Source organism: Desmodus rotundus, chromosome 5, assembly GCF_022682495.2.
Source record: "Desmodus rotundus isolate HL8 chromosome 5, HLdesRot8A.1, whole genome shotgun sequence".
NCBI lineage: Eukaryota > Metazoa > Chordata > Mammalia > Chiroptera > Phyllostomidae > Desmodus > Desmodus rotundus.
Genome location: NC_071391.1, coordinates 137,683,569 through 137,707,482, shown reverse-complemented (window position 1 = coordinate 137,707,482; position 23,914 = coordinate 137,683,569). Strand labels below are relative to the sequence as shown.

General features: G+C 33.5%; 1 protein-coding gene across 14 annotated transcripts in view; it reads right to left on the bottom strand.

The window, feature by feature from the left end:
- The window catches only part of EHBP1 (EH domain binding protein 1), a 370,181-nt gene that overhangs the window by 172,600 nt on the left and 173,667 nt on the right, over positions 1-23,914 (bottom strand). For 9 of the 14 annotated variants that reach the window (XM_071221562.1, XM_045189390.2, XM_053924179.1 and 6 more), the window contains exons 8-11: positions 21,256-21,360; positions 20,488-20,610; positions 16,590-16,830; positions 2,541-2,727 (exon numbers count right to left, since the gene is read on the bottom strand). In XM_071221562.1, the coding sequence (XP_071077663.1) occupies positions 2,541-2,727; positions 16,590-16,830; positions 20,488-20,610; positions 21,256-21,360 (656 nt within the window). The remainder of the gene's footprint in view (positions 1-2,540; positions 2,728-16,589; positions 16,831-20,487; positions 20,611-21,255; positions 21,361-23,914) is intronic. The other 5 variants (XM_045189391.2, XM_045189393.2, XM_053924180.2 and 2 more) reach the window with 1 other exon arrangement.

Here is a 23,914-nt window from a genome sequence, read left to right as displayed (position 1 = left end):
CCATTTTTTTTCCAAGTGAAATCTTACATGAATTACAATATATAAAACAAATGGATGTGGATTTGTGCTGTAAAAGTGGAACAGGGGGTCTAGTGCCCTGCTGCTCAGCCTCCATACCTCATCTCCAGTGCTGAACACCAAGGCACCTCATGAAACCCCAGGCCACCACCAAATAGTTTCATATCCCTGATCAAACTCAAGAGTGACTTCCTCTCTTGAAAAATAAAAATTGTTCAAGGAAATGTCATCTTGTATCTTATACAGCAGGCAACAACAATAACAAAAAGAATACATTATCTCATTACTCCAAACCTCTTTTAGTATTAAAAACAAACAAAAGAAGTAAACCATCTAAGTTGTGAAAATTCAAACAATATAGCAAGGTTAAAAAAGGAAAAGCAATGCTTTCCTCAGTCTTGTGCATACCCTCCATCCTACCAAGACCCTTCTCCTCAAAGGCAACCATCATTAAGTTGTAATTCCTTCCATAATGTATGTGTGTGTATGTCTTTGTGTATATATATATGTGTGAATAAAGCTTTTTAAATAAAACTTCACACAAACAGAAGTTATCATACTATACTGTTATGTACTTTGTTTTTCATTTAATAATATATCATTAATCTTTTTAAAATTTAAGTTTTCATACTTACCTTTCACATAGCCGTTATCTAAACTAACTACCAGATCAGCAGGTTACTGGGATATCAATGAGTGTGCTTCTACTATCTGTGTCTCAGCACAATGAAGCATTTTTCAAGAGAAGTGTGATGGTAAATGTACTTATTCCACAATGTATCTATCTGCAATGGAACAGTATCCTCAAAATAATGTAAAAACTTCACTACTTCACTACACTTCACTACAACAGAACTCAATTACCATAAATAACAACACATTTCTATGAAAAAACTGTATTAGGAGTTCTAACTTGGAACTGGAAATACTTTTCTAGAGGTAGACTGGCACAGTGGGAAAAGTGTGGGTTTTAGACTCAAAAGACTTGAAATTTAATCCTGGCACAGTCACTACTAGTTTTATTATACTGAGTTATTTGACTAAGATTCAGTTTCTCATATATAAAAAGAAGATAATGGTATGTATTTCTTAGGTTGTTCTGTGGATCAAATGAGGTAACAGAATATTGTATGGCACACAGTGGGAACCATTAAGTTCCTTTCCACTTCCCTACAAAGATACTGGGATTTCTTGATTAGCTTCAAACTCCCGATGGACTATAGAAGAGGACAGGGCAGGGAGCAGACAATGGAGTAGAGAGATTCAGGGACATAGGTATGCCTGATGATTAGAAAGGGTAAAGGACCTAGGTAGCTTCTTGATTCTGCCTAGTACCCCTGTTATTGTCTCCCCCCCACCATGGGCACTGAAATTGGCCATCTTCTTTGCTTTATATTTCTAGCATTTGCTGCTGTCCTGTAGACTTCCTCACACTCCCACTTTTCCTAGCCAACTGCAAGACAATTTAGTCCTAGTTTCTCCCCCTAAAGTCACAGGGCCAAAAGAAATACCTGGTATAAAAACAAAAACCTAGAGACTGACTTCAAGAATAGCAAAGTAAAGATCTCAGTGAACTCCCTCTCCCTCTAAAACAATGAAAATGCAGCAAACAAGCTATTTCAGAACTCTTGCATGTAATGAAAGCCACAGAATGAAGTGAAAAATCCAAGAGAAAACTACTGAATCTCAACGCCCTGGAGAAAAACAGCAGCCAAGGCACCTGAGATAGAGAAGGGTCCATATATTGCACAATTAATCCTGTCTCTACTAGCTGGGGGACCTGTGACATTAACTTTCTCCCTCTGAGTTCAAGTTCATCTTATTTTTCCTTTAACTACTTGTGAGAATTACATAATATAACATGGTAACAACAACAACAACAACACAATACCCATGAGTTATCTACCTAAAAAAAAAAAAGCCTTGCTAAATCCAACCTTTCTACCTTACACATGGAAGGTATCATACTATTTTCAACAAAACCATTTAAAAGCTTCAGACTTTGTTTCAATACTGTGTTTTACTTCTTCACAGTTACAATGAATTAAAATTTGTAAGAACAAAAATAGTGACAATAAGGCCAAAATTTTAAGTTGACATAAATCAAAGTAACAATATTGAATTCTTCAACAAAGCACTTCTCTGCTCTGAGCCTTAATCTTTCCAGGACATTTCTCAAAGGATGACTTCTGCTCCTTCCTCTTATCACCGTAAATTGTCCTTTCCACCTAGCTAGTGTATCCTTTGTTTAAATCAGCAACCATATAATTATAATGCCTCTCCTTTCTCTGATTTCAAAAGAGCATTTAAAAACAAATCTTAACCCAAGCTATCCAATCCCGATTATACTGTAAAAATACAGTTTGCCAAACATATGAACAATCTTGCAGTATAATGAACCTACTTGGATTTTACTTTTAAACCATCAAAAATAGTTAATAATGACTTTTCTTAATTTGAATTAAATTGCATAGGGGGGAAAGAGAAAATGTTAATACATTTTACTAAGAGAACACTTTTACCTTGGGAGAAGCAGAGAGATCTCTTCCTGCAGAAACAGCTGTGTTTTCAATTGCTCCAGTCTTTGGTGAGACCACTGGTGGGGCAGGGGCTTTTCTTTTCACTCTCTTTTCAGTTTCCAGTTCTTGATTTGGATTTATCAAATTATTTGCAGGAGGAGTTGCTTTAGGTTCATAAAAAGGATTTGATCTAAATGAAAGAAAAATTATTGTTAAATGTCTCCTTAAAAATAGTTTATATTTAACTAAAAAAATGTTCATTTATAAAACTAGAAAATACTGAAAATAAGGGGAAAACCAAACCACTGATAACCTACAATTTGGAAACAATCACTGTTAATCTTGTGTTTTGTTGATCATCAACAGTAAAATGTTTCCCTTTTAAAAAAGTACTTTTTAACTTTTTAAACAAAAGGTCAACTCAGCTCATTATATATAGGCCCTTAGGAAAATGTTTTTAATAATAGTAAATTCTATATATTCTCCACCCAAGGAAAAAGAAATTAAATATGGAAATACTGATTTGTTTTTTTATACTCCCACACCAAACAATTTTTTTCCTTGCATTTCATCCCTTCCTTAGTGTTAAATTCCCTTCTCTTTAGGGAACATCTTTAAGAAGCTCATTCAGTGAGGTTTTATTAGTATTAGTAAATTCTCCCAAGAGTTTAAAAATATCTTTATTTCAGCCTGAAATGATAAACTTAATGATAACTAGAGAATTCTAGTGGTTATTTAAAGCATCTCAACATTTTGAAGACATTAGCCCCCTGCCAGCCTATTAATGTACTTTTGTAATTCATCTTTTACCTAGGGTTCCTGTTAAGATCTTCTCTTTATTTCTGGTTTTAAGCAATTTTGCTACTCTATATCTACGTATGATTTTTTTTTAATTTTTCCTATTTCAGACACTTTATATTTCCTGAATCTGAAGATTCAGATGTTCCATTACTTATGAAAACTTATCAGCCATTATTTGACAGCCCCTTCTTTATTTTTTCTATTCTTTCAAAAATCTTATTAGATATGTTAAACTCTCTTATTTCTATAAATTTTTGTTGTTCCTTCTGTGCTACATTCTAGATAATTCCCTCACATCTATAACCCAGTTAACTTTTTCTCTCTTCATCTGTGTCTAATATAATGGATTTTTAATTTCAATAAGCATATTTCTTCATATGGCTGTGTGTATGATACCTCAGGTATAGAGATTTGAGTCATTAATCATTTAAACACTTATTTTACATCTCTATCTGATACATTTATTATTCGAAGTTCTTACATATATAATTCTGGTATTTCTTTTGTCTCCTCTTTCTCTTAGTAAACTGTTTCCTTGTGTGTTTTGTAATTCTAGATTGTGAGTTCATAGCTTAATCCAAGGAAATCCTTTGTAATCTGAGCTGGGAGTGCCTCTCTTCAGAGTGTTTTATGTATTGAAGTTCTTGGATTTGCCAAATAATTCAGGAGGCACTTTATACATTACTTTCCTCGCTTGGAGGTTCTCAGACAATCCTGTCAATATGTTAAATCCACATGAGGGTGGTCCTGCGCTTGTAACTTCTCAAGGAAGACTTTTTCCCCCCTCTACCTAGACTCTAGACCCAGGCAGAAAATGTTCCTTGTTAATAACTCCCTGTATGAGTAGATGGACTTTTTTTTCTTATTAGTTATTCATAAACAACAAGCATCTGGTATATATGATAAGTTTCCTTCTTACTACACAATAATAAACTATTATTCTGGTTCTTATGTTGAATTTTTTCAACACTAGTCAGTTCCCTAGAGTCTAACATCCTGTGTGCATGGTAACAACAGAATTTGAATTGACAAATCTAAGCACCAGGTTACCCAAATACAGTGATTATACCAGGGGAATTCCACCTAAGTTATATAAAGCCTGTGTGGGTGATAGCCCCATGTTTCAACTGTGCATACAATAGTACCAGACTCACTTAAAACCAAAACCAATTATTTACATCTCTGCCTACGGATTTATATTTACAGTCACATGAGACTCTACTTCCTAAGTATATCTAAATCAGAGATGGGAAATACATCATATTTGTGATGTCACTCTCACTCTGTACTCATGGCAATGGTTAGAATTATGTGACTCCTTCCCATTGAGCTAGAGCACAGTTACAATCTCTCTCAACTTTGCTCAGGGTAGCTGGTTTAATTAAGTGGAGTTGGCATTTACATAGAAATCCATTCCCTTTTCTTTCTCTTCTTATGCCTACTCATCCAAGAGAAAAAGAACAGGCGATATATACATATATATCGGAAAATTAGCTTTTTTGACCAATATATTCTTGCCTACTTGACCAAGATATGCTTGAAGTATTTATATCCCATGATTACCACCTACTGAAGAACTGGGGGAAATCAAAGCAAGGAACAATGTTAAAGTAACAAGGTGTTCAGAAAAAGCTGAACATTCTCTCTGAAAACAGGTAAAAAGTTATCGCAACCAGTCTAGAATGGAGGGCTTGCCAATAACTCTTAGCATTTAAAAAGTGCTTGCACTGTGCTAGGGACTGTTTTTAAGTGTTTTACATGTATTAACTTATTTAATCCTCACAACAACCTTATTTGTCCTACTCATTTTATTGATAGCCTAATAGAGCTGTTTTCAAACTCTACAAGTTGTTCAAAGAGAGGTAAATACATAGAAATGGGATAAAGACAATAATTTCCTTTAAACTCCAAAACTTAGGAAAAAAAATCTCCCACCTCCCCCCAAACTTACTACTTGCTAACTGATGTTAAATGTTTCAGGACCAAATAGACCCAATTCAATCTAACAGAATTAATTCAGTTATGTGAATTAATAGGGTGATACTTTAAAAAATTATTTCTAGTTATATCTCTTTACAACACATTTCCATTGTAGTTTGTAAAATGGTAGCTGCTCCAAAAATTATTATTAATTTATATAAATATAGGTAGTTTTAAGAAAAACTCAAGTGTTAGAAGACAGATTTTTTTGCTACAAAAGGATTTGTGCCTAGAAAAAAATTAAAAGAATTCCTTAAAACAGGCACATTGAGGACCACCCTGCCTGGTTTCAGAAGCTTTAACCGCCCCCATGACTAAGTCTGAGTAAAAAGACCTTGGGACCACAAGCCACTAAGGAGACAAAGCTTATCCTCCTGGCAGGGGCGGTGCCTCTTCCCCCTTTACTTCACCCTGTGTGGCCCGGAGCAGATGACCGGTTAGCCAATGACAGTTAAGATTCCTCAAGGGAGGGACAACCTAAGACAGGCATGGCATGAAGGGCCCATCAGGGAAGGACTTAGGGGTCTACAGAAAAGGGGTCATGGACCCTCACCCCGTGGCCTGACATAGCCTGAGTCCTCATTCTACCTGTAAGAAGTCTCCTAATCTCTTGGCTGCCTTATTCCCCCACCTGATTTTAAGCCTGAAACAATGCTGGAGGTGGGTGTGGCCCTGTGCTGGAATGGGCAGTTGTCGGGGCAACAAGGCCTAAGAAAGAATGTATAAAATCCTGTCAAACCTGCTTTGCTAAGAATGCCCTCAATTTACTGATAAGGGTCCAAGCATAAAATGAGTTTGTTTCCCAAAGTTTTATGGCCCTTTGGCTATCTGACCTTGACTCAGAATAAGCCCTCATAGATCTCTGAATGTTATCGACTGTTTGAGCATTACTGAATGACAGTGACTGATGAGCTTTATGCCCTGTATTCCTATGCAAATTAAACCCAGTAAAAAACCATTGAGGAACAGGCTCAAGGCCCTTCTCCTTTGAGAGATTGGCCACCTTTCCTCCCCAAGCAGATAATGTCTTGGTAGACTTATTCTCATCTGCGGTGGCCTGGCAGCAGGGGGACAGGGGGGTGGAGGGGATCTCTGTGGATGGAGCCCCCCCACACACACAGGCAATTCTAACTGAATTTACAATACTCAGTTGCATGCAACTTTCCTAAAACATCTAGTATATATACAAAGGTATCTAAATATTGTCCTTTTTATTTTTGTCTCTTTGCCTGCTTCCAACCATTTAGGTCTCCCTCTACTTGGAATATTGGTATTTGTATAGATAGAGAAGGTAAATGCCAAGTAGAAAAGAAGCTCAGATCAATTTCCAAAATTGGTCCCTGAGGTTCTACTACTAGAAATGTAATCAAAATGGACATTTTCTTAAAACAATTAGAGCTATGTTTCTCAATGTTTTAACTTGACATGTAGTGACAAAATTTGGAAGCACAGGAGGCTGCTGGAAAATGGAATTACCAGGGACTCCAGCTACCCTGGAACATGCATGACTACTAGGAGAGCTAAGGGAATCGCTACCTCCACACTCTTATAATCCACCTATTAAAGAACAGTGTACTAGGCACCCCTGATTAGGTACTAAATCAGAATAAGGACAAGAAGCTTTTACTTCTAAGGGCTTTGAGTGATCCTCCTTGTATATCAGATTCCTGACTTAAACTGAATTTCCTACTCTTGAAGAATAAATAGGATATGTTTCAATTTATATGAAGTGCCAGAATAGTCAAATCCACATGGAAAGAAAGAACATTAGTGGTTTTCAGGAGATGGGGAAAAGGAGGATTGGGAATAACTACTAATAGGTATGGAATTTGGGGGCCAATGAAAATGTTCTAGAATTAGATAGTTGTGATGGTTGCACAACAGTGAATAAACTAAAAATCAGTGCAGTATATACACTTTAAAATGTGGAATTTTATGTTATGTGACATATATCAATAAAAACTGCTATGAAAAAGTGAATGAGTAATATATATATGACCGTGAAACTTCTTCCTTCTCTATAATAGCAAGTTATATAACTGCTGATTAATGTACTTTAATATATTTAAACAATATTTTTAGTAAGGAAAAATTATTTGAGAAATTAATATAATTTTCACACTGTTGATTATCTAGGATTTGAATAATTTATTGCAGGGCTTCCTACATCACTCTAAATAAAAAATTATTTAAAAAATATTTTTATCCTCATACTGTATACTTGAGTAATAGATTAATTATATCATTAACTCATGAATTACAACTTCATGTTATATTAAGTGGAAAACTGGACAGAATAATTTTAAATGATATTACTCACTGTTTAGAAAATAATTTACCCAGAAAAAGCATTATAGAAAGAAACACTACAAGTTGATTAGAAATAGGATTAATAAACATCCTGAAAAAATAAAATATGAAGGGTATAGTAAAATTTATAGTCTTTTCCTGTCACTTTGAAAATTTCTGTTTCTTTGGAAAATAACACAAATTTATTAAAATGAGTGTATAGCATCTCTACATAAAACTCCATCACAATTTTCCTTGAGAAACTGACACACAATACTAGAAATGATTCATGCTGGACCTCAAAAGTCACTTCATAAATGTTTTGAAAATGATATTATTGTTTTATCAGTTTTCATTTTTGCTAAATAAAATGGAATGGCTGAACTAACCCCTAAACATGAGAACACTGAGAAATCCACGTGGTTGCTACGTGTAAAGGATTTGTGCTAAAAACACTACAGGGTATATACTTTCTCTTGGTGCTGATGGGTATGATCAGGTTCTGAAAATTATTTTACACATTAAAGGGCTCAGCACTACTTATTTGTGACAGTTTTCTGTCGGAGGGTACAGGAAGAGTTTGGTAAGGAAAGATGAGTCAGATAGGCTTTTCACTTGATTTGAAAGGTCATACGTAAGTTTATTATTTTAGTTAACAAATTTCAGAATATTTCTACTACTAAAGTTGTACTTACAAACTTTTGGGGGGAAAAAGATGAGAAATACCAAATAAGGAATTAATACAAACTAAGTTTTTCCTGGATTCTCACATCAGCTGATGAGCCATCTTTAGAATTTGTGTGTATATTCCTACAAAGAAAAAAGCTAGAATGTTTTTCGGCTCTTTCTGGTAACCTCAGATGATTGAAACACTCAGAATGTTCTTTATTCATGGGAGATTTGTAAAGACTGTGACTTTCACGTGGAAAACAGAATGGTCAAAAGGAAACTCCCCGTCATTCTGATATTAATTTTTACTAAGGCATTTTAAAGTTTAAGCAAACATTAGATGTCTCTTTAACTTGTTAATAGGAGAGAGCTGGGTGTGTGTGTGTGTTGTGTAATACCCAGGTATCTGGAAATGACTGAATGTTTGTACTTAAAGTTTGCATTGATATTCAAATGCTTTAGGTGTGTGGCTATTACTCAGCACCTACACCACCCATAAGAAATTTTATTTTGATCACACATTAGCTATTTCAAAGAAAACAAATATAATAACTTTAGAGCAAGAGTTGAGCCAACTTTTTCAACCAATGTAAATCTCAACTTCGTTTTGGAATTAGATTCTCATGATGTAATTCTACATACTTATAGGAGGTTAGAAGTTTTTTAGGTTTATCAAAACATAGCCGTGCACATGGAAGCATGTAGCACATGTGAGATTAGCAACCTGTTGTAAAATGGGAAAAAGTTCAGAAATGCAATTTTAGACCAAAAAAGCCCAAATCAACTACCTTATTCTTTCAGATTATGAGACTGACACACTATCTACTGTGCTAACAAGGCACCTTCATTCTTTCAAACAAGTCCTTTAAATAACTGAATTTGGTTATTATAGTTCCCTTAAATCATCTCTTTTCCAAATCAAACAGTACCGATGCCCTCAGTAATTGTTCCTTTGATGTGATTCTGGACATTTTACTTCTACACATGTTATAAAACACAGAATATATTAGTATTTAAACTTTAAAGTCAATTAGATTTTAAAGAGATTTTAAAATATAAGTATTTTATATATAGAACTATATTTGGCATTTCTTGTGATCTTCATTCCTCTTAGATTCATCCATGTAGTTACATGGATCAATAGTTTGTATCTTCCTTACAAATAAATAGAAACATATACCTTGCTCATGGATAGGAAGAATTAACATCATTAAAATGCCCATACTATACAAAGGAATCTGTAGATTCAATGCAATCCCTATCAAAATACCAATAGCATTTTTCACAGAACTAGAAAAAATAATCCCCAAAATGTACATGGAACCACAAAAGACCCTGAATAGCCACAACAATTCTGAGAAAGAAAAACAAAGTTAGAGGTGTCATGCTATATCAAACTATACTACTATAATGTTATAGTAACTAAAACAGAATGGTACTGACATAAAAAAGTCATACAGATCAATGGAACAGAATAGAAAGCCCAGAAATACAGCCATTCCTTTATGTTCAACTAATCTATGACAAAAGAGAAAAGAATATACAGTTGGGTAAAGACAGTCTGTTCAATAAATGGTGTTGGGAAAATTGGACAAATACATGCCAAAAATGAAACTAGACCACCTTCTTACACCACATACAAGAATAAACTAAATAAATTAAAGATTTAAATGTAACATTCAAAACCATAAAACTCCTAGAAGAAAACATATGCATTAAACTCTCTGATATTTCCCTTCATAATATTTTTTCTGATAAATATCTTTGGGGAAAAACAAAACAAAACAGAACAAAACACAAATGGGATTACACCAAACTAAAAAGTTTATGCACAGCAAAGGAAAACACCAATAAAACCAAAAGGCAACCTACTGAGTGAAAAAAGTTATTAATCAATGATACATCCAGTAAGGGGTTACTATCTAAAACACAGAACTCATATAACTCAAAACCAAAAAGGCAAACAATCTAATTAAAAAGTGGGCAGGAGACCTGAATAGACACTTCTCCAAAGAGGACATACAGATGGATAGTAGACATATGAAAAGATGATCAACAGCACTAATTATCAGAGAAATGCAAATTAAACCACAATGAAATATCACCTTACACCTGCCATGATTCAGATTTTCCTAAATTCTTTCAAACAAGCAGCAGCTGGCCTCAGGGAGCCCTGTACCTCTAGCTAAGGGGTCCCAGGCCTGGTACTAGCTGCAGCTGTTCTTGGTTCACAGCCTGGACTTGCCTGGGTACTTCCAAGCCCAGCACAAGTAGTACCCACCTGCAGATTGCTTTGTACCTTATGCTGGGGAGGCCCTGAGAGAACAGACGTGGTGGCTGACCTTGGATGTACCAAAAGTAATCAAGGCTCAACTACAACAGGAGGGTGTACACAGCTCACACAGTGGGTACAACTGAAGTATCAAGCTTAGGTGAAAGAGAAGGTTGTACCACAGGACTCTACAGGTCACCTACTACATTAGGCCATACTATCAAGATAGGGAATCATAGCAGCTCTCACTAATACATAGAAACAAACACAGGGAGGCTGCCAAAATGAGGAGACAAAGAAATATGGCCCAAATAAAAGAACAGAACAAAACTCCAGAAAAAGAAATCAACAAAATGGAGACAAGCAATCTACTAGGCTCAGAGTTCAAAACACTGGTTATAAGAATGCTCAGGGAACTAAGTGAGGACCCTCAAGAGCATAAAAAAGATCCAGTCAGAAATAAAGGATACACTAATTGAAATAAAGAACAATATACAGGGAGCAAACAGTAGAGTGGACGAAGCCAAGAATCAAATCAGAGATTTGGAATATAAGGAAGGAAAAAATAGCCAATTAGAACAGCAAGAAGAAATAAGAATCTCCCAAAATGAAGACAATGTAAGGAGACTCTGGGAAAACTTCAAGTGTACCAACATTTGTATCATGAGGGGTGTCGGGGGGTGGGTGCCAGAAGGAGAAGAGAGCAAGAAATTGAAAACCTGTTTGAAAAAAATAATGAAAGAAAACTTCCCTAATTCGTTGTAGGAAATAGACACATGAGTCGAGGAACACAGAGTCCCAAACAAGTTGGACCCAAAGAGGTTCACACCAAGACACATCATAATTAAAATGTCAAAGGTTAAAGATAAAGAGAGAATCTTAAAAGCAGCAAGAGAAAGGCAGAGAGTTATTATAAAGGAGTCTCCATAAAACTATCAACTGATTTCTCAAAAGAAACTTTGCAGGCAAGAATTACTCAAAGTGATGAAAAGCAAGGATCTACAAATAAGATTACTCCACCCAGCAAAGCTATCATTTAGAATTGAAGGACAAAGAGTTTCCCAGACAAAAAAAGCTAAAGGAGTCCATCACCACCGAAACAGTATTATATGAAATGATAAAGGGTCTTCGTTAAGATCAAAACTGTGAACAATAAAATGGCAGCAAATGCATATCCACCAACAATTGAATCTAAAAAACAAAATAAACAAATAAGCAGAACAGAAATAGAATCACAGATACAGAGAATGTTTTGAAGGTTGCCAGATGGGAGGAGGGTCAGGAGATGGACGAAAAAGGTGAAGGGATTAAGAAGTAGAAATTGATTGTTACAGAATAGTCACAGGGATATAAAGCACGGCATAGGAAATCTAGTAGCCAAAGAACATATATGCATGACCCACAGACATGGGTAACAGTGTGGGGACTGCATACTGAGGGAGTGTGGGTGGTGGAGGCGGGCAAAGGGGGAAAAATTGGGACAACTCTAATAGCACAAGCAATAAAATGTAATTTAAAAAATGAAATCCCAAAAGATCATATGTTTCTTCTTTATTATTGAGTAGTATTCCATTGTGTGGATATACCACATTTGTTTATCTATTTGCCTACTGATGGACATTTGAGTTACTCCCATATTTTGCTATTATAATAAACAGATATTAAAATATTCATATATAAATTTTTGTGGACATATGCTTTCATTTTTTAAAAAAAAGCTAGTTTCCTTTTTTCAAAAGATTTTATTTATTTATATTATAGAGAGAGGGAAAAGGAAGGAAAAAGAGAGGAAGAGAAACATTGATGTGAGAGAAAAACATTGATCAGTTGCACCTCACATGCCCCCAACTGGGGACTCGGCCTACAACCCAGCATGTGCCCTAACTGGGAATTCAGTTTGGGGACAATGCCTAAACCACTGAGCCAAACCAGTCAGGGTTGCTTTCATTTCTTGAGTAAACAGTACCTACAAATGAAATGGCTGGGTCAAATGGTAGGTATGTTTAACTTTTTAAAAAAAGATTTAATTTCTTTTTAGAGACAGGGAAGGGTAGGAGAAAAAGAGGGAGAGAAAAATCAGTGTGTGGTTGCCTCTGGTGCGCCCTCTACTGGGGACCTGGCCTGGAACCCAGGCATGTGCCCTGACTGGAAATCGAACTGGCAAATCCCTTGGTTTGTAGGCTGGCACTCAATCCACTGAGCCACACCGGCCAGGGCTAACTTTTAAAGAAATTGCCAAAATTGTTATCTAAAATGGTTATCACACTAAAGTGTCCTTTGACAGATGACTGGATGAAGAAATGTGGTACATACATACAATGGAATGAACACTACTCAGCCATAAAAGATGCAACAACATGCATGGATCTTGAGAATATGACACTAGCAAAATATGTCAAACAGAAAAATTTAAGAACCATATGATTTCACTCATATGTGGCATACAAAACTGAAAGTAACAAATGAATAAACAAGACAAACAAAAACTCAGACAACAGTATGGTGGTTACTAGAGGGGAAGAGGGATGAGGAATGATAGTAAAGGGTAAAAGGGCTCAAATGTATGATGATGGAAGGAGATTTGATTGGGTGGCAGACACAATGCAAGACACAGATTATATATTACAGAACTGTAAACTTGAAATCTATATAATTTATTAACCAATGTAACCCTAATAAATTTAGTTAAAAAATAAAATTAAATGGTTCTATCATTTAGAACTCTGAGGGTTCTATGAGTGTTCCAGTGGCTCCACATTCTTGACAGTATTTGCTATAGCCAGTCTTTTAAATTTCAGCAATCCAAGTGGGTGTGTAGTGGTATCTGATTTGGTTTTAATGTGCATTTCCTTGAAAACCAAGATGTTGAGCATCTTTTTGAGTGCACACTGGCCATTCTCTTATTTTTTGTGAAATTTCAGTTCAATTTTTTCCCCTCTTTAAAAAAGTTAGTCTTATTGTTGGGTTAAAAATACTCCTTTAAAAAAAAACTTCTTTATTTATTTTTAGAGAGAAAGGAGAAGAGGGAGAAAGAGAGGGTAAGAAACATTAATGTGAGAGACGGTGGGTTGCTTTTCACACACACCCCGACTGGGTACTGAACCCACAACCCAGGCATTTACCCTGACCCAGAATCAAACCAGCAACCTTTCACTTAGAGGGACAACACCTACAGCTGAGCCACACCATCAGAGCAAAAAATTCTTTACATATTATTGATAGAAGTCTTTTGTTAGGTACATGTTGTACAAAGAATCTCTGCAAACTGTGACGTGCCTTTAAGTTTTTAATTTTGATAGTGTCTAAATTAATGATTTTTCCTTTGATTTTTTTGTGCTTTTTGCATTCTTTTAAAAATGTTTTACCTAACCCAAGGTTACTAAGATTTTCTCTATGCTTTCTTCTAAAAGTTCCAATGTTTCAGCTCTTACTTTCAGGTATATAATCTCTTTTTAGTTAAATTTTGTATATGATCTGAGACAATGTTGTAGTTTTTTTGTCTGGGGGATGGTTTGGGAGGGAGAATAAGGAAATCTACTTGTTCTAGACCATTTATTGTAAAGATTATCCTTTCCTAACCAACTTCCCTTGCTAGCTTTGTCAAAAATCAATTGGTAATATATGTGTGGATTTATTTTAGACTTTCATATTCTCCTTCTTTCACCTGTATGTCTACCTTTAAGATAATACCTTGGTTAATGAGTCTTGAAATGTAAGTCCTCTAATTTTGTTCTTTTGCAAACTTGTTCTGATTATTCTAGGAAACTTGCATTTCCATATATATTTTAGATTTAGCTTATCAGTTATTACAAAAATGTATGTCAAATTTTTGATTTGGATAGCACTGAATGTATAGATCAACTTGAATCCAGGGCCATAGATTTCTGTCCATTAGATTTCTCTCTTTAATTGCTCTCAGCAATGTTCTGTTGATTTCAGCATATAGTTACTGCACATCAACTTCAAATTTATCCCTGAGGGCATTTTTATGCTTTCATATATGGTATTTTAAATTTTTCTATTTCTGATTTTCCACTGCTACTATAGAAAAACATAATTAAGTTTGTATATTGATCATGTATCTTGTAATCATGTTGCCAAATTTACTTTTTAGTTCTGGTAAACTTTTGAAGATTCCTTATAATTTTCTACATAAAAAATTATGTCATTTGTAAAAAAATAGTATATCTTCAAGTATCATGTTTAAGACGCTTTAAAACAGCACTCTAATTTCCTACTCTCAGTGTTTATGCTAAATTGTCATAATTGTTGATTTTTTGTTATTATTTTTTAATTCTCATCTAAGGATATGTTTATTAATTTGAGGGGGAAAGAGACAGAAACATTGATGTGAGAGAGAAACATTAATCAGTTGCCTCCAGTATGTGTCCCAAGCAGGAATCGAACCCACAACCTTTTGGTGTATCAGATGACATTCCAACCAACTGAGCCACCAGACCAGGGCATAATTGGCAATTTTTAAGACTGTCATTTTCTATACATGCTATAAAACACAGAATATATTATTATTTGAACATTAAAATAAATTATATTTTAAAGAAATTTAAAAGAATAAGACAAGTATTTTATATATACTAATATATTTACCATTTCTTGTGCTCTTCATTCCTTTGTTTAGATACAAATCTCCAAGTAGTGTCATTTTCCTCCTGACTGAAGAGCTTCTTTTTACATTTTTTGCAACACAAGTCTGATGGTGTTAGATTACCTCAGCTTTTAGGTATCTGAAAATATCCTTTTGTGTGTGGGGTTGATAGAAATTTGTGTTGATAGGTTTTTTGTTTTGTTTTTTTTCTTTCAGTACTTTAAAAATATCACCCTACTTTCTTCTGACTTGTTTTTGTTAAAAGTCTTGCTGTGATTTTCTTCATGTTTCTTATATTTGGGGTCCACTCAGCTTCTTGGACCTGTAGGTTTATTACTATTTTTTAATTTCTACAACTTTTGGCCATTATTTCTTCAAATATTTTTTCTGTCCTCCCTTATCCTCTTTTCTCTCCTTTTGGAACCCTAACTGCACATATATTAGTGCAGTTACCTCATTGATTCTCTGCTTATTTTTTTTCATTTTTCCCCCTTATGTTTCAATCTGGATAGTTTCTACAGCTATGTCCTTAGGTTCACTAACATTTTCTTCTCCATGCTCATGCTTTCTTCCACCTTCTTGAATATCTGGGGTATATTCATACTACTTATTTTAGCACACTTGTCTATTAATCCCATAAATAAATCTTGGACAACTGTAGGGCTCACCTTCTTTCTTTCCTCCTCTCAGGGATCACTTGGCCTGTGCCATTTGTGTCCAATGTTGAAACTGTTACTTCATGTGCTATTCAATTTTTTAGGTAAGACAAGAAGCTATATCCAGTCTGTGTAACTCCATCATGGCCCCAGGTAAAAGTTTTGCTTGTTGCTTTTTAATACACTCAGGGCTACAGCCTACATTCACACAGGTAGTACACTGTGTAACTTCAGAACACAATGTAAATACACCTTTCTCTTATGCCTACCCTAGATTTGGTAAAATGGCAGCTGTAATCATACTGACTATTTTGAGCTTGTGGTCAATAAGCCTCTCATCTGGGTAAAAATCATAACATAAATGGCAATTCCTAATTTATAAATGTTATGATATCATTGTTTGGCATTTGAACATATCTTCTCATCAAATCAGAATCATAAATGATTATTGGTTCCCATAATAGACCCTTAACATATTGAAGTATAATGTATACAGTAATCCATTAAAAATACCCAAGTGCTATTTGTAATATAGTTTCTATGGGAAGACACTTTAGAAATTCTAATCAGAGATTCCAGGACCATTTTTCCTCAGATGGCAGGGAGAATAAGAATCAAGATTATAAAAATTCAGATGGGTATGAGATAGACACTGACTTGTAAACTGTATATTAACATTACAATAGACCTCATTTTACCATCAAAAGGTGTATTACAGAAGGATCCCCTAGTTAATATACAGACTGACCTATGATCATAGCAAAATGAAATATACTTACTCATCCAACTCCTCTTCTTCAGTTTTAGAACTATCAGCATAGAGGTACTTGCTCATGTCTACAGGTCTTATATTTTTTCTTTTTGTAGACTGGAGAGGAGAATCCTTTATAGTTGCAAAGGTTTCTGGCTCATCGAATGGGTTTAAATACTGTGGAGTTTGTGCCTCTTTGAAGGAATTATAGCTGTTATTATAAAAAGATTCTTCTGGTTTTTTAGGTGAAACTCTTTCAGTGGTTGATTCTATAAAACAATAGCAACAGATGAATTAAATTCAATTGATTTTATATGAAATTTTCTTATATTTTTAGTGTTTTCAAAAATACTCTATATTGAATTAATAAACTCTATGGAGCTGAACGAGTCAAAGCACTAGCACATGTTGAGGGGCTGAATTCAGAAAATGTGATATCTAAGATCTTTGTCTATTTTTCCAGGAATGATGCTCCCCAAGATGGCATCTTTGGAATGCCTTTGGAGTTTCTAATAATATTAGCATTATGATATGACAATTTGAACCTTCTTATAGGTATAACATTCTATTATTGCCTATTTTATTTCAATATACTAGCTTGCCATCTCAAACTGATACATAATAAATGTATGCTTTTAAAAGAACATAAAATGGATTAAATTTTGAAATGGTCTTTGGTTAGTTATACAAGCAAAAACCACTTAGGGATATAAAAAGTCATTTTGGACTGTATCAAAAATACACCCACATATCACTCAATTGGTTTTTGCAAAGTCTTCAACAGGTTTTTGTATTCTATAAGACCTTAAATCTTTAGAGCTTTAAAGACATGTTTGACTTTTTAAAAATATAACTGGGATCCAATCAATACTCTAATAATGCAAAAGAATAATATAATTTTCAGGTTGAAAGCACTATATTAAAATCATACCAATAAGATGACAGACATGTTACACCAAATTCTTCTAAATTTTATTATTACAAATTTGAAGTTGAAAATAAATGTACTCTGAAAAATAAAACTCTGATTCACAGCACAAAAGCACTACAACCAATGGTATCATATCCTCCAACTTGTGAAGTACTTAATACCGGCCTTTTCTTCTTTTATGTGTATTAACCTTTGAAAACAAAACTAGAAATTTCCAACGAAAATGTCCAAAATCTGATCATGGATTTTGCTGATAAAAATATTTTCCCCAACTGAAGAAAGCCAATAATCATAGGATAGTTTAAAAGTAATTTTAATTATGCCATGCAACTCCAACAGAACATTCCAGGAGAGGGAGGCAGAAAATATCTTACTGAAATTCTCAGCAAAAACAATTGTTTCATAAGTGACATTTTAAACAATTTAATCTGATTATTATAAAAATCTCATGACTGATACCTATTTATGACTTTTACTATTTATTTATTTATTTATTTATTTATTTATTTATTTATTTATTTATTGTTGTTCCCTTTGCAACAGCATGGATGGAACTGTAGAGCATTATGCTAAGTGAAATAAGCCAGGCGGTGAGGGACAAATACCATATGACTTTTACATTCTAAAGTCAATCTACTTTTACCTATACTGTTAGACATTAGCCCAGAATACCTACTTTGTCTTTATACTGGAAAAAAAACCCCATAAAAACCCTGAATTAAAATTCCATACACCATGGGGAAGCAATTATAAAGTGTGAAAGAGAATTCATAAAATAATAAATCAATACTAAAATGAATTTAAATACAGTTTGTACTAGAGAAGAGACTCAGTAGCTGTGTATCTTTTGAAAGATCAGGATAATATTTAAACTTAACAACACTAGAATCTTTATAATAATGTAAATGAAGCATTTTTTTCTCAGTAAGGGAAAAGAGACAGCAAAGTTTGTGCCTACAGAATTTTTTATTAACAAATATCAGGTCTCAAACACTTAAGAAACTGACAAAATTGGTCAATGGAAATAAAATTTTAATTTTCACTCTCAGGAAAAGAATTGTAAAAATTGATCCAAGCAAATTCATCAGTTACAAAACCAAAAGTAAGAAAATATTCAAGCTATAGAGCAAGATTTGAAAATGACAGAACTGACAACAAAAAGGGTTTAAGATAAGATTACTTCATATAAAGGCTAACAAATACACTTAGTAACTTTCTAAAAGAGTTACTGAAGCACAGAATATCATGAATATATGAAACTAAAGCTATAAAAGCAATCATCATCATCATCATCATCATCCAACTACACAGTTGCAACACATTTTTATCTTCCCCAAATACTTTTGTTACCGGAGATTCAAGTTTTTAATCAATAAAAATAAATTTATTCCATAAAAATAAGTATCTAATAGAAAACACTTATTCCAAAAAGTCTAAGAGATGTACATTTAAAGAGAATACTCATTGTCAATTTTTTTCTAGGCTTTATATAAGCATGAGTAAAGATTCTGAGTCAGGTTGGCTAACCTCTCCTATATAGAAATACAGTATTACACAATATATCTGCTACTTCTTTCTGTTCCCCAGAAAAGAGACCCACTATATTTAGAAAAATTACTTCTTTGATTTTGAAATGGAAAGTTCAAATACTGATGTCTCAAAATACCTTGGTAATATTTTTAAAACAATATATTCAGATAGTATACGCAATCAAGGAGAAGCTGTATTGTCAAAAAAGGCTCTTGATTAGAAATCTTAGTTACAACTTCACCTCCATCGACCTAAATTTCTTGTTCAAATCACTGAATTCCTCTGGGCCTCAGCTTCCTAATCTATGAAAATAGGCATCTGAACTAGATTACCTCTAAGACTTGTTGTAACTGTTAAGATTTAAAATATATTCATAATTTAATTAGCTCACAAACAAAATAAAAACTCCTAATTTAAACTACTAATTTACAATCTGATAAGAAGGGAGAAAGTAAAAGAAGAGAAAGAGAAATGAATTCTAAAATAATGCTGCTCCAACAGAGAGAATCCTGAAGTTATAACCTCATTTTCACCATGACAGGTGGCAGCAAAATTCTTTAAAGTCATGAAGATTTCATAAGAGTACTCAAAAAAATGTAAACAGTGGTTAATCATTCTTGCATTTACTTTGAGCAAAAAGAGTTTAATTAAACATAAGTCTCATTCTTCAACAGCTCTTATCTAGGCTGTAAGAGATCAAAACTACTTGTTAAGAAAAATGACCAAGGGGAAAAAAATTACCTGGGTTTATTACTTCCAATTATGTTGTATACATGACAACAGTAGTTCTCAATCTTCCTTCTGCTCTTTCTGCTGTTACTCACATGTAAAACTTACTCTCACCACTGACCATAATTTTCAGCCGGAGCCAAGGAGTGGGAGGTAGACAGACTAACCAAACTCTCCGAGGGTGAGGTTAGAAGGGTTGTCGAGAGAAGCCACTCTGCCACATCAATATCAGTATGTGCCACAACCCCAACCTCACTTGGTAGGTCAAACTAATGAGATTAGGTAAACTACTTGTTCATGTGCTAGAATTTTCAAAATCCACACAAAATTAGAAAAACAGGCAAGAGCTACTATTTTCTATGTCTGTTTTCTAAGGAATATGTCTTTTAAGGGAACTTGAGTATTTGTTTTAGGAAACCTTATAATTTACCCAATAAGAGAAAGAACAATTGTTATCTCTAACAAGAGTTTTACTATTTGATCAAACTAACAGAATTTAAAAATAAGCCCCAAGTAAATGTCTATGTAAAATTTTCCTTTTTCTTTAAAAATTCAATGGAAGCTACCCAAAATTGCTGATCAACTGCAAGTGTACTGAACACAGTAATATCACTAGGGACAAAAATCACTTTATGAGTTTTTTTTTTTTTAAATAAATCTTTTCCTGCCCTTGTAGTTTCAGAAAATTGGACTCTACAAAGGCTTAAAAGTACAGGGGGGGGGAAAAACTTGCTACCTTCTGAATCAGGATCTCCAAAAGGATTTAATTCTGCTACATCAGGATCACCAAATGGATTTAAATTCACAGTGGCCAAGTCCTTTTCTGCTTCATCCAAAAAGTTAAGTTTGTTGATAAGCTCTGAAAATAAACATATGTGTTAGTTAGTTCACAGTAAAGCATAATTTTGATCATTCATGAAATTTTCAAACTGTAAAAATTCACACTAATAATACCTGCAAATAATAAGATAAAGCATTTTACCAGTGGCAGAATGCCATTCAAGTATTTTGTAGCATACCAACATTTTCATATAAAACAAAACAAACATATATATATTAACTTGAAAATTTATGAAATAATGAACTATAGAAACCTTCATCTGAATTTAATTTGATCTAATAAAAAAGTACTGAACTAGATTTTTAGTAAAACATCCTTCTCTCCTAAATATAATTCAAATGGTTTTAATCTAAGAAAATATTTTTTAAAACACTTACAATATATATACTCTGAAGAAATAGTGCCATGTTATATGACTAATAATTATCTTATAAGAAGTTTTAAAATCACTGCCTAATGAGAATCCTGATATAAGGCTTTGCTAAAGATAGTAAGTACTGTTATGTTGTTGCCTGTTGGTGTACTACAAATTTGCAAAGAAAACATTCAAGGAAAAGCACAAAGACAAAACTGACAGCTAAGTACAGACTGAAGCCAAGAGGTAGCAGGTCACAGTAAATACAGGCAATCAGAAGCAGAAAGAAAGGAAGAAAGCTCTTAGACCTTCAGAGGAACTGGCTGATTTAGCTGAAGGCATATTTGCTTGCTTTATGCAGTCATCTTGATCTTCATCTAAGCTGCTCAGAGCATTCAATTGGTTTACAATTTCTGTAAACAGAAGCCAGTCGAGACAAATGTAAGGTAAGGACATTTAATTAAAGAGCCATAGAAGCATGCTGTTACTCAAAAACACAAAGAGAGGGGATGTTTGGTTAATCAAGAGAATGTTATTTTGATGAACTGTAACAGATGTATTTAACTTAAAGTTTTATTGTACCATTTAAGATAGAAAACATTTTATCGTTAAAACTTGTATTAGTAATAGAACAACTATATTAATAAACACAAAACAGATAATAACCCAACAGATTAACACTGGCCCTCAGCAACCACATTTTGCATTTGTAAAATAGTGCCTTAAACACATATGTTAAAAAAAGAATAAAAATACCCTCTGATAACATAGAAAGTATATACTATTTGTTTATAATACTCTGAATTTAAATGAAAGGTTTTAAGATTACATCTACATGAATCATGAACAAAATAAGCACCTGTTCATGTTCCAGAATTTTAAAAATCAGCACAAAATAAGAAAAACAGGCAAAAGCTACTATTTTCTACTCCTGTTTTCTAAGGAATTTGTCTTTTAAGGGATTTGTGTATCTGCTTTAGGAAACCTTATAACTTATCCAATAAGAGACAGAACAAAAAGACAGGGACAGACAAATCTTAAAATAAGAATTCATTTTGTACATTAATAGAATTTTTACATAAGTTATATATATTTTGGACAAATCTGAATATATAAAATTATGATTCATTGGGTGAAAATTAGCTTGAAAAAAATTGTAAGAGCCTACTAGAGTATTCTGGTTAATTCTTGCTGTTTCCAAAGTTAAAACCTGGGAATAATTTAAGTACTAGGACAAACCAAGCAGATTCAGATCATTCAATGGGAAAGAAAGAAAATGAGAAATGGCAATTGTAAATTAGGCGTTAAAAATGTTCTTTAACGTTGTAAATCTAATTAAACATTATACATTTTATTTAAACCAAATCACAGAGTACACAGTTGTAGGAAGGTTGCTTTCATCCATTCTTTGTTGTTCAACAAATACTTATTTACCACACTGTACCAAGTGCTATGCTTGATATACAAGGATGGAAAAAAGCAGACATGGTATTGTCCTTGTGGAATTTACCTTCTATAAAGATAGAAATTAATATTGAAACAGATAATAAATGACTACTAGAATATTTGGTGGTTAAAAATGTGTTATTTTTTAGATCTTTAACTGAAATACATATGAAAAGGTGATAAAGTTATTCATTCCTCTTGTTGGAATGAGAAAATATATTTTGCATGAATAAAATTGCTTGAGATAGTCAAAGTAAACCAAAAAAAAATAAGGAGTGAACACAACTAATACCAACTAAAGTCCTCATCTGAATTGGAATAAGAGCTGAATAGTTATCCTTCACAAAGTGCCTTCTCTCCTTTTCTTCTGCCAATAGTTTTAAACCCCAGTCTGACTCAAACTAACCTAGCAAATTTCTCAGTAGGTAGAATCTAATCATAAGTTAAATCCTCTACCTTCTATGACCAGTCACTGTTAACTTTGTAATTTTTAGAAAAATATAACAGAGTAGAAAATCAGTGCTAAGCAACTACCAGCACATAATTGATTTTTTTTGTTCATTCATTCCTAGTTGTATATTTTTTTAAATTTGCAAATTGTTTTAACTTTGAAAATGTAAAAAAATAATATTTTTTGAGCAGTGAGAAGGGCTTTCCATATGTTATCAGAATTACTTCTCATAAATATCCTGAAGTATCATTTCACTACCTACATTTTATCCTGTTAGCATCATGTCCACTATGTTTCCAAATGTTCAGTCACTAAGTGAAAACATTTTAAAATAATGCTCACAGATTTGCACTTTTCTTTACACATTATTTTATATTCTTAGATATAATTTCAATTAAAGTTGAAATCAGTAGTTTATTTAAACATATTATTTAATGATCACTGTAGGGAATACTGAAGAAACACTAGACTTGGACCTTATATTCCAAACATTAATACTGTTCCATACAGTTTTAGGTACAATTTGGGCATTTCTTTAAATACTATCAATATGACTCTACTACGTGACTAAATTATGTACATTGTTCTATCCTAATTTTTCCTATTTATTCATAGCTTAAATAAATCCTTACTTAAATCGTAAAACTTCTGCTTCTAGAACATACATTCACATTAACAGTGAAAAGGTAATTTTAATTATCATACTAATGTTTCCTTTACTTAGTATGCAAATAAATGTTAATATAAGTCATAAAAAGCAGCAACTTCCAAAGAAATACCATTTTTCTATCTAATAAGCATTTTCTATCTAATACAGAGTACCTATCATTACCTGTAATGGTACTGCCCTCATGGCTGTATATGTTTCTGGGACAGACAAATAAGGCAATACGTATGTATGATAAATATGATATATGATATGATTGAAACATGCATTGCAGGCTATGTGAAACTAGAAGAGAGGCTTGAGGTCTGAAAGGCCTCTTGGATTTACTCAAATTTGAGCTAAAATGGGACAGACGGACATTATTATTAAAATAGAAGAGAAAATGGAGGGCATTGCATAAGGA